The 12,305-nt window shown below is 34.9% G+C and overlaps 1 protein-coding gene across 13 annotated transcripts in view; it reads left to right on the plus strand.

The window, feature by feature from the left end:
* The window catches only part of CACNA1D (calcium voltage-gated channel subunit alpha1 D), a 238,737-nt gene that overhangs the window by 176,233 nt on the left and 50,199 nt on the right, over positions 1 to 12,305 (plus strand). For 8 of the 13 annotated variants that reach the window (XM_049826575.1, XM_049826566.1, XM_049826567.1 and 5 more), the window contains 5 exons: positions 569 to 770; positions 1,994 to 2,152; positions 3,439 to 3,549; positions 9,151 to 9,234; positions 9,564 to 9,647. In XM_049826575.1, coding sequence (XP_049682532.1) covers positions 569 to 770; positions 1,994 to 2,152; positions 3,439 to 3,549; positions 9,151 to 9,234; positions 9,564 to 9,647 — 640 coding nt within the window. The remainder of the gene's footprint in view (positions 1 to 568; positions 771 to 1,993; positions 2,153 to 3,438; positions 3,550 to 9,150; positions 9,235 to 9,563; positions 9,648 to 12,305) is intronic. The other 5 variants (XM_049826578.1, XM_049826572.1, XM_049826574.1 and 2 more) reach the window with 2 other exon arrangements.

Genomic DNA, 12,305 nt, shown 5'->3' on the forward strand with positions numbered 1-12,305 from the left:
GGAAAAAACCTACTATACTTCTGAATCTGTGCACTTTTCCTGTATTTCTTCATTCACCTCTATCTATAAAGGGCAAACTTTTTTTATATTATTTGATTCCTAATCTTTCAGCTACTTTTGCTATAATGAGCTGTTCCTCAGCTCTAATGGAAGTAATCCTTTTAGATGTTTATCCATTGATGCCCTTTAAATAATACTAATATGAAAATTTTAGGCCTTCGAGTAAAACTTTTACTAAAAAATCAGGCAATAGTACACTGCATAGAGAAACCCAGCAACTACCATTTTCTATTTCCCTAAATGAGAAAAGTCTTAGAAGATAGCTTTGGGGGGCGGGGGAACCAACAAGCAATGATCTGGTCATTACCTTCATTCTTTTGTAAAAAAGCATACAACATTGTGTGGTGTGATTCCTCTGGTTTCGATATGCTTGTAAGCACTGTCAGTACCTAGAAAAAGATAACAGTAAACAGCAGACCATTTCTGAAACCTGTCCTCTGAGTCTGCATATTTTACTCTCTTTTTTCATTTTAATGTTAGTAAAGATGAAATTTTGTTTGTTTTTCAGGCTGCTATACAAAGCCATTGATTCAAATGGCGAGAATGTAGGACCTGTATACAACTACAGAGTGGAGATCTCAATTTTTTTCATCATCTATATCATCATTATTGCTTTCTTTATGATGAACATATTTGTTGGTTTTGTGATTGTTACATTCCAAGAACAGGGAGAACAAGAGTATAAGAACTGTGAGCTGGACAAAAATCAGGTTAAAATAAATAATGAACTCTTAACTTTTGAAAGTATCCTTTTTTATTTATGCATTAAGAGCTTCCTTTCTGCTTTGGGTCAGAAGAGGGCACTAAACACATATCTTAGTTTTTTAAAAAAAAATGGAATTAGTAAATACTATCAACTGGTATTGAGGTCATTGTATGTTCCTCTTTCTGTAAGCCCAACATATCATATTTTTGTTGTGAAAGATGTTACATTAAGCTTGTTAGCTTCTTAGTGTCTCACTTGTTGGTGTCACATTAAGAAGAATACAGCACTGTATCCGTAGGCAGAAGTAGGTTTTACAATAAGAACAGGAAAATAAATTTTGTGTTCTGAATAGTCTGAAAGGGTTCAAAGTGAAAGTGTTCAAAATTTTCTGCTCTTCCCCCCCCCCCCCCCCCCAAGTTATTTAGAAATTCACAGGGGATATTTGGATTCATATTTTGAAAAAACTGTCCCCTTTTACTGTTTAGTCCTTTGACTGAGAAAGTCATCAGTAACCAGTCGTGATTTTTCAGGTACTCTTGTCCAACTGTAACATGCTTCATCTAAACAAAGTTAAGATGAAAGTTTAGCCAGCATTCATTCCACATTTTGTGCCCTATCAGTCAGTTTTTGTAAGCATTCTTCACAAGACAAGTAGAAGGCCCAGCCTACATGAAGATTTCAGGGACTAATAGCGTAGGAAATGAATCCATGATGTTCCTACATGTGTGACATGATTTTGCTGGTCAATTTAACTCAACTATTAGGAATAACACTTCCTCAGTATATATTTTGCTGACTCTAGGGTTTTAGGCTATGCAGTTACATTGGTGCTTGAAAACTTAGTGAAGACAAAGCATGACTTATAGATGAATTAATAGTCATGTTATTAATAGTCATGCTCTATACTATACATATCCATACATATAGTCTACGGTACACTACTACACTGTGTAAAGGTGAAATACTTCAGAATTTCCAGAGCATTATTTGATTCTTTGTATGTGGCTGAGTAGTGTATATAATTAGATACAGTTGTAAATAACCAAGTGAGGATTGGTAAGCTACTTGATTACGTTATTAACACTTAATAATAAAAAAACCTACATCAAGTAGATAGACTGCCTGTTTTTAAGACTTATATTTAACAATTTGCACTTATTAATTATATTATCAGTTGATTATCTGTTAGGTATAGTCTAACAATTTTTGATGTATTTGCTTTTACAGCGCCAGTGTGTAGAATATGCCTTGAAGGCACGTCCTCTCCGTAGATATATTCCAAAAAATCCTTACCAGTACAAGTTCTGGTATGTGGTGAATTCTACTGGATTTGAATACATCATGTTTGTCCTCATCATGCTGAACACGCTTTGCTTGGCCATGCAGGTAGGAAAACTAGAAGCTCTTTTGAAGCTGTTGGCATAAATTGTAGGGATATGGGTGATATAATGCCTTTAATTTATGGCAACCTGTATTTTTTTATGAAGTGAAAATTTTAAAAAAGCACCTCTGGTCATAGTACTCTTCTGTGACATGTTCTAGTCTGTTCATCTGTTCTCTGAAGTAAAATTGTTTAAAACAGCTTGATGTTGATAAAGGTCTTTGTAACCTAATCAAGCTCGTTGAGCTTTATTTTGTACCTGCAGTGTAATTTAATTTGTATTATATGTGTATATTCCAAAGATTATCCATGAGCAAGAAAATTTGAAGAGAAAAGTCTAATTTTGTTAGCAAACGTTTCTCTCAACCCCTTAGATTCTTTTATCTAATATATTCTTTTATGCAGTGCCTTTAAGCATTACTTCACCTCTGTGTAGTTTCTGTACTTGTTCTGTGTTCAGTGTGTTCAGTTTATATATATACACTACTCCATGTTTGGTTGGATTGGACTAGATGATCTTTGAAGGTCCCTTCCAACCCATCCTTTGTGTCTGTATCTTCTTCAAAAGTTTAAAAACTTAATATCAGGAGTAACTCTAGTTTTGTGTGTTAATGCAAACCTCACACAAACATGTTTTCATATATTAGCTGTGTATCTGTATATACCTATGAGTGGTTTTGCATGTTTTTACTTTTTCTACATTATGCAATGCAGTTCTTCGCCACCTACTTCTCTTATCTACTTTTCCAAGTTGTCTTTCTTTAGCCTCGTATTTCAGATTTTGACAAGGAAAGAATGGTTCACATTCAGTTTACAAAACTATTCTACTTTTCTCACTAAATTTGCATACACTGTATCCTCTTAAAAACATCACTCCTGCACAATATTTGTTATTCTGTGACTAACATACTGCATGCTTTCTAAGCAGGTGTGACACAAGGTTATGTAATTTTAAAACCTAGCATATAAAACTTGGGAAATTGCTGTTGTCTAATACTCCTTTTTTGAGAGAACAGTTTTCCTCTCAAAACCTTCTCTCTGGAGATTCCCTTAGGATGTAGAAGAATGACAATTTTGTTCCACTCAGTGCCTAACCAGAATAGATTTAAACAACTCCATTCTTGACCAGAGATACTCAGCTAGTCTTGTATGTATATAGGTGTGCATCATAAATACTACTAGAAAATATTTTCCTGTGCTGTATTTTTGCCAACTTTGTCTTAGCCTGCCTTACTTTCACTTAATATTTTAAAGCCTTTACTTTTAAAAGTATTGTTTTTTTCATTCACAGCACTATGGACAGTCTAAGCTCTTTAATGATGCAATGGACATTATGAATATGGTTTTCACAGGAGTGTTCACTGTTGAAATGGTTTTGAAACTGATTGCATTCAAGCCCAAGGTAAGTTTTAGATACGATTTAATTAGGTCATCACCACAGGAATTAAGTATAACGTAAGTTTCACACTAGTTATGTATTATTCAAAGAACAAAAGAACCTATGTTTCCCACATTTATCTGTCAGTGAAATCATAATAGACATGTTAGTCTGATAATATGTGTATATATAACTCCAGGAAATGAAATGCAGATATCAGAAAAAATATTACAAGGTCATTGATGAGATCTGCAAAATTCTGAGGTAATGAAAATGTCCCTTTATAAATCAGATAAATCACTCCCTGTTTACAAGCATACCACTTCTATTTGTGGTACTACATTCATAAATTTACACTAAGTTAACCTCCAGTAAAGAACTGTATGTTATGTTATATTTCCTATTCTAAAATGCAGAATTATTTCTGTACTTAATAAAATATAGCAAGTACTACAAACACACGCATAAATAATTTGCATATTCAATAGCCTTTTTAGATTTTTATGTTTTCAGTTATACATACACAATATTTGGTAGAGGGTCCCACAGCCAGTAGTTGATTCCTTGCCTTAAAGGGACACTGTCAAAATGAACAACGCAGACACATTTTCAAAAGTAGATTTGCAAAAGAGACTGATAACTATAATTACTAATTGAAAAAAAAGATGAAAATCAGACTGTGACAGTTAATGCAGTCTTTTTTTTCAGTACTCATACTGCATTTACAACAGTGCAAAAGTTAATAATGAAAAACTAAACTAAATTTTGTTTGCAGTACAATGAAATCAATGTTTATTCTGGGCTTATATCTATGTAAATAAGTAAAATGTGGTCACTCACTATACATGGAGTTTGAAAAAAGCCAGACATGCCATTTGAAGTTTACTGATCTCACCATCTAAGGCTGGTATTTTTCATTATCCATTGCCCTTCTTTTAAAGTAATCAGGATATCTGCATCTGTAATTGGCTGTGAACCGTGCCCTTTCTTGGTGTTAACTAGCAAACTGGATGACTGTAGGCTGTGAGGGCAGTCTTATTCTTGCTTTAAACAAGCTAGCTCTCATACTTAACAGCAGCATAGTCATGGCTGCCCAGAGCTCAGCGTGGAGTAGATCTATAACTTCTTTCCAGCTTTTCAAAACTTATTTATTCAGCTTGCATTTAGCCATGAGCTCGGCTGTGGAGCCTGAGCTCCATGATTTAAAGCTAGCTTGTATCTGCCTGCAGAAGTAATAAACATTACATTACACATCACTTGAGGTCTGGTGTTGAGATGTGAAGTGTGGAGTTCTGGGTGAATGCTTACCCACTCTCCCGTAGTCTTGCTCTGCACTGTCCAGTCCATTGTACATTTCTAATGAATTTATTTGTATTTTTGTGTCACCTATCTTATTTAAATGCTAAGGATTTCACATTAAAAATCACACAATATGAGGTCCCAGAGCAGATCGCTCAGATACGTGGACCACAGTGTCATGAGTATGCTGGCTGTGTTTCCTGATTTGCATTTCCTGTTCTATATTCTTGTTTCACACTGAAGTTTCAGAAGACTTTGCTACATTTTATCATCTGCTTTTTGAAAGAAGATTGTGAATCCTTGTATGGTTCTCCATGCACTTGTGACTGTAGTCAGAAATCGCAGCTAATGCAAAATATAGTGGTCTGATCATGAGTGTATAAATCATAGTGCTCCATTTGTATTATGGACTTTCTACTCGTTATCAAATGCAATGTCTTAATACTGGTCTCTAAGACTTTGTACAATTTGAGTTTTAACTCTGTTGCAACATGCTTTCTATCTGACTGGATGCTTTTACTGTGAGAGATCCCTGGATCTGAACCCTGAGAGTTTGAAGGGCAGATGCTGTCAGTGAAAGGTCCTCATTTCATGAATTTTGTTCCCCCATAGATGCAGAACACCTTAAACTTGTTAATTAGCGGGACAAAGTTAAAAGGCCGTGGTATTAATCAGACTTTTGGCAGAGATTAATTAGCAGGAAGGGAAGGGAGTTAAATATCTTTAAGGTTGTTCCTGTTATTTGAAGATTGTAACTTTTTTAATTGTCAGATACTCTTTAACAAAACACCTATTGGCAACATATATTATGTAGTTCATAAATAATGGCAAATCAGCTAGCAGTCTTAAGCAGAATGTGAATGTCTTCTAGTAATCTAAATTTTAAACTAGATACGTGCTTAAAACAACAATTGCTTTAACTCATACTAAGATTTAATAATAGTAGGAACAATCTGAAACCCAACTTAATGTTTTGCTTTAGGGTCTGTGAGGAAAGACTGATTCATTTCCTCTATGTTTGTGTCACTGGTGGGTTTCTTAGTCAACTCTGGCAGAATGGACAGTTTTATTTATGAATTTTGGGCATTTTAAAAATACTTCAAAGATAGGTCAAATAAAAGCTCCATTACTCACTCTGTAAAAATAAGAATAGATAAAAACATGTTAGTTTTTATGTCATCTGCTTGACAGTGTCCCCTTAATATGTTGACAGAAATCCTGTGAAAACAGTGATCTTTTGGTTTCGCTGATCATGCAAACTTAAAGCTACTATAAATTATTGATACTCTTACTATGATATTGTGTTGTTTAAAACCAAGGTACTGCAGACTGCCTTCCAGCTCTGAAATATATAAAACTTGGATAAGTGATAGATATGAAAGGTGATGCTGAGTGTCTGGCACACTTCTTGACTGGGAGATTGGAACACACAGTACTTTGCAGAATGAGGCCCTAAACTTTTCAACAGAGTACTAAAAGGACTAAAATATTTATGTGGTAGATCTATAGAAACATATTTTGGTGTTAATTCTCTATGCCTACATATTCCCCAGGATTTGTGATTTTATCCTTCAGCATTTCTCAATGAACAAATTTTTCATAATGTAAGTTAAAAGAGCAGGCATTTTTTCTTCACACTGTTCTTCACATTTGCTAAAGTCTGTTACTTAGCGTGGTTTAGTACAGTACAAAACAAAATACAGCTATGAAATCTAAAATAATACATCAACACATACTGTATGTACAGCTTCATGATAGCTAGCTGTTACTTAAACTTGTAATGATTTTCCATGTTGTTTTACATCAGATTTTTGTAAGAAAAAAGGAAAGATGGCTAGTAAGTGAATTGATCTTGGGTCATTGCAGTGGTGAAAACAACTTATTTGCATGATGTTTATTTGCTGTGACTTGTCCATTCCTCCCTTTTCCAAAACCATCTTTATTTTCTCTTAGTTTTTTTGTTTATTTGTATGCTTTTGCTTTACATATTACTTTGAACAATATTTGTCTATACTGATGGAAAAGGTTTAATAAAGTAAATAAATGTGTAAGTATTTTAGCTGTATTGAATCAAAATATGTGAATTTGTTATTTCAGTGCCTTATATTGTAGCATGTCTAGTAAAGTAACTTTTTCTATAGCTGAAATTAAGGAGGACCTTTTTTGGTTCCCATTGTAGAGGAAGATGGCTAGCACACCTCAGGATTGTGCTGATTTTCTGTTTGCTGTTTGCCGATAGTCTCTTATTTTATGTATATATATAAATGTCGCTATTTTAAAATCAAGAATGATACTTCTTTTAAGTAAGAGAAATAAGGAATATGAATGATCAGGAAGAATATTAGGAGAGTAGCTCCCCTACTTTAGTTGGCAGTTGCTAATCTCTTTAGGATTATGAATTTCAGTATTGTTGAGGTGGTTCAGCACAATGTTTAGTAGAAACTTTGGGAATGGCTTGTTCTTGTGAAGCAGGATGAGTAAGGAAGGAGTGATAGGGAATTGTGCAGGAGCTCTCAGAAATGGATGTGTTTGTTCAGGATGCCAAATCCATGAACACTGGCTTTTGCCCCAAGACTGAAATTTATGATTAATCCCAAAGAACCAAAGCATGTGGCACAAAGGGCTGTAGTGATAATCATACTCTGATCTATTTTCCTCTTACGGCCCCTGCCTTAAATGAGGGAATGATTATAGCAATTTGTGTTTTAAAAGAGATAAAAGAGAGTAGCATTAGAAACATAATGAGGCTTTCCTGACTCTTCTCAGTGCTTTCTCTCCTAGAATATGCTGTAGAGCTGTCATGTGTAGCAGCTCTCCTGTAGTCTCTAAGAGCAAATTTCCATGTGAAATTAGCTTTTTTTTCCAAATAATAATGCACTCGAGTATAACCTTTAAACTGTGAAGTTATTAGAATTTCTAACAGTTTAAAATCTTGAGAAAAATATTGTCCAATTCTAAAAATATTTGTAGCTGATTTTGCTTTTCTGTGCTAACAACATATGTAACAAACTATTCAGCTAAAACATTATCTTACAGTAAACAGTATAATAAATGTAAGTAGACATGAGGTTAGATTAGCACACTTATAATTTTAAACTTTTTGCTAAATGTATTTTTTAGAGCTTCAATAGTGGCTGACAAGTTAGTATTTTTAAATTAATTACCAGGAAAGCAGAATGTACATGTACAAAATGTACATTTCAGCCTTTGTCATGTAATGCACATTCCTTAGTCATGGTTGGCTGATAAATTAATATGTCTCAATGAGAAAAAGGACAAGTTCAGTTCAGTAATCTTTGTGATTCTGAATTTCTGTAATAACTAGGCAAAATCCACATATTGCAGAAAACCTACATATCTTGTCTCCATAGAGTTGCCTTCAACAGAGTAATACATCTTGATTTGTTCCCAGTGACAGATTGATCCTGGAACGTACCTCAAGGTTTCTTCTGAAATATCTTTTTGCTCAAACATGCAGTTTTGATGCCAATAGACAGCTAATTGCATGATAGCACTTTATAACCATTTGCAGTAGTGTGCCAGTAACATACACATATGGAATATAAAGCCATAAAATGTAAGAAGGGTGACTAAGCAATTTATGAAAATGAATTTTCAGACATTGGACTGGCTTCATTAAAAGCATTAAGAAATTGTTCAAGTTGCTATGGTTCCTAGCACTGACTTCACTGATTACAGAAACAGGCCCTGACTGCAAATGTAGTGTGAGTTCCTATATTAAACCTAGTTTATGAGTAGAAGATTAAGTCAGTTCTCTAATATTTATGCACAGTTCCATGTTAATAACTGTGCATGATTAACCAGTGATGAGCTTTGACGCTCTGAATATTTTTACCAGTCACTTTGATAGGACTATCATAAAGTCATTAATGTTAAGGAGGTTTCTGTTGGCTTGGTCTTGTAGAAATATTATTAAAGGGATTTTGTGGTGCTTGTTAGGGTATATATGTTAGAATTTTTCAGCCTTGCTAGAAGTCCAAAATCAGTTTTGGATGATGGCTTGCTTGCCAACATTGTGCTTAAACAATGGTGTATTATGCATGTGTACAGCGTGTGTGTGTGTGCGTGTGTGTCTGTGTGTGTGTGTCTGTACATGTATATATATAAAGTATATATATACACACACATGCACATATATGTTGCTTTTCCTTCAGTAGGCAATATTGTTTGTTTTGTTTTGTTTTCTCATTAGACCACAGGTTTTGTTTAACTAATTTCTGTTTATGCAAAACTAAACAGAAGTATGCAAATATTTGACATTTCATGTGTAATCACAAACGTTTGCACCCTGCCTGCTCTGTTCAGGGCTATTTTAGTGATGCCTGGAATACGTTTGACTCCCTCATCGTTATTGGCAGCATAGTAGACGTCGTTCTCAGTGAAGCTGATGTGAGTATACCCCAGCTTACTTTCCCCAGTCCCTACTTCTCTTTCTCTGTCTCCCCACTATTTCCATCATCTGGACAAGTCACAGATTTTGATCTGATGTTTCTAAAGTTTGAGTACAGACCAGTCCTAGGTCAATTATGTTGATATGGGAAATAAATAGCCTTTTTTTTCTACCAATTTTTTTTAGCTATGAAAGGGAAAGATTAGATTGTATAGTGGTACATCAGAGGAGCCTAGAGTGTTTCTGTGTTATAACACTGTCCTTTTCTTCTCTTTTTCTGTTTGTGTTTTTCTCTTGCTCTCTTTCTGCTGAATGCTTGTCCTAACAGCACTATTTCACTGATGCATGGAACACTTTTGATGCCTTAATTGTTGTTGGTAGCGTCGTTGATATTGCTATAACAGAAGTTAATGTAAGTAGCAACTGTTCATGCACTAAAAAGTAATTGCTGTCATCCAGAAATACAGAAAATGTAAACTTTATCCCCTAGAATCCTTTTTTTAGAAAAGTATGTTTTATCCTGGAATCAAAGACCAAAACATTGATATAGTTGTTTGTACAAGCTGTTGTTATAAATCTATATAGCTGTGTAGTTGCACATGCACACAGCATAGTGAGACAATAAGAATTATGTTTTTCTATATATGTACAGAAAATATTTAAAACATTTTATGTATTAAAAAAAGGAATTAAGCCTCTGTTACTATTTTACTTGAAGCCCAGTGATTTTTTAGGTAGCTTGACCAAGATAATTCAAGATCCCGTAAGTTGTCTCAGTGGCTCAGTTTAACAAATAATGATATTTTTCTTTTCCTGTGGGAGGTTTGGTTTTTAGAGCAATGTTGGCATTCATATCTCATGAGGTAGCAGAAGAAGGGTACATAGAAGAAGTAAGGCTTTCCATGCTGTGGAAAACAGAATGCTTATTTTTTCCTTTTCCTTTTGCTTTTCCCATCCTGTAGTAAATATTTTGAAATTTTAATTACTTTTAAAGTACTTGGAAAACTCCATTTTTCACCAAAATTTTGACTGATGGTCTTTACACATATAGGTGTTTGGACAACAGAAAGATCCCTTTCCAAGAAAAAAATAGGGAAATACTGATTTTTGCCTGTTTTCTATCTGACTTGCTGGTTTTAACAAGGAAAGCTATATCACAAAATTAATAAATGAAAGATAACAAAATACATACCAGTTCTCTAGTAGATATGGACGTGCTTCCCATACTTACATGTTTCTTTGTTTAACTAGTCAAAATAAAATTTCAGAGGAAAGTGCCTCTTCTCTCTAATGTTTCTTGAGACCTCAAAAAGGGAGACTGAAGAAGGTGAGACTTGGATTCAACGCAGCCACTGAAAATGCTCAGGGAGCACACAGACTCAGTAGGTGAGGTTAGCGTATTCCACCTGCTGAAGATCTTACCTGTTTATCATTCCGAGAACTAAGTTATCTAGAAATACCCATGATGCAGGAGATCCCCGACATTCACTTATTTTCCCTGTATCAAAAGAACAGATTAATCACAGATAGCTGTAGATATAAATAGTAGCTTGGTATTATTCTTTGAAGATATATAGCCTGCATGTTTTTCTATAGCAGTCACAGTTTATGAGCTGGCTAATAACATTCCTTCTCTCTTAAATTTGTTTTAGTAAGCTACTTGCTAGACATCTTTTTTTGCCTTAGTGGATTTTCTTACTTATCTAAATGGTTTCCTTTCAGTAGGGATATTTAATATGCATCATCTTTCAAAATACTTCTAAATTTGCATAAATACTTTTCAGTGGTGAATATTTAGGTTGCAATAGCTCTATCATATTTTGGGGAAGCAAATCCATCCTGTGGCTATCACTGCCATTTAATTGAAACAGTTTTTCAGAGAGAACACATTTTAAAATTTATTTTCCAAAGTGGTTCATGTCAGGAACCAAATTCTTAGGATCACATTCCTCCAGTCAGCAGCAGAAAGGATACCCTTTACTCCATTTAGACAGTACCTTGATTTTGGAACTGTGAATAACATGGCAATAAAGTTGCCCAGGAACACAGAATAGAAATTGTATTTGAAAAAACTGTGATCTGTTCCAGGCATTCCAGGATGAGGGAAAAAAAATAAAGCATACTTCTCAAGTAAGATCTGCCTAGGAGAGAGTTTTTGGCTTTCAGTGGGTTGTTCAGATCAGCAGACCACCTACTGGGAGCTTGGATTTGTCAGGCTGGTCTTGACTGAGGCCATGGTTTGATAAGGATTTCTTTTGGCATCTCCGTGAGCTTAAGCAGCCTTTGCCCACAGCCCTTCTTACCCCTATCGCCATGTGAGCTGTGCTTCCACAAGAGTTTGAGGACTTCACAGTTGGCTGCATCAGGTGCTGAGCACAAATCATGGGCAAAAGTGTGGGCCATGGTAGGGCAGAATTGAGTGGATTAGGCTGCTGCCAAAGGAAATACTTCTTATACTGTGCCCATACAGGTCTCCCTTCAGAGCATAGTAGCTTTGGCACAAACTTCAACTAGTGACAGTAGCTGCTGTTGAGAAACAGTGATGTACATAATTTTTAATCTTCTTTGGTTGTAGTCTATTTGATAAGCATAGTAACTCCTATTATAAATGTATTTCAACCAAATATAGAAAACAAATGTATTCTTTTATCTTTTTTTTTAAAAGATGGAAGAATATCTTCAAGTATACACGGAATCTATTAGCCCTCATTAAAGACTTCAAATTTCTTTATAAAGCTGTAAATTCTACACTGCCATCTCAAAGAGTAAACACAATCAAAATAATTTTAAGGCTGATTCACCTCAAAATTCCTTCCTGATTTCATGTTAAACTATGAATCTCACAACTGATTGCATTACTGGAAAGAACAATAGAGGAGCGATGTGACAGCGCGGGAGCAGAAGGACCTTAGCCTGACCCTTAGATTTCAGACTGATTTTGCTCAGTTCTTAGCGGGCAATGGATCTTTCTATCTGTGAGCTGAAGGAACCTGAGCTAACAGGGAGGGTCAGTCAGCACAGAACTGCATCGTCCCATTGAGACATTTCTCAAAGTATAATTACAGTTCAC

Source organism: Accipiter gentilis, chromosome 23 (genome assembly GCF_929443795.1).
Source record: "Accipiter gentilis chromosome 23, bAccGen1.1, whole genome shotgun sequence".
NCBI classification, from domain to species: Eukaryota; Metazoa; Chordata; class Aves; order Accipitriformes; family Accipitridae; genus Astur; species Astur gentilis.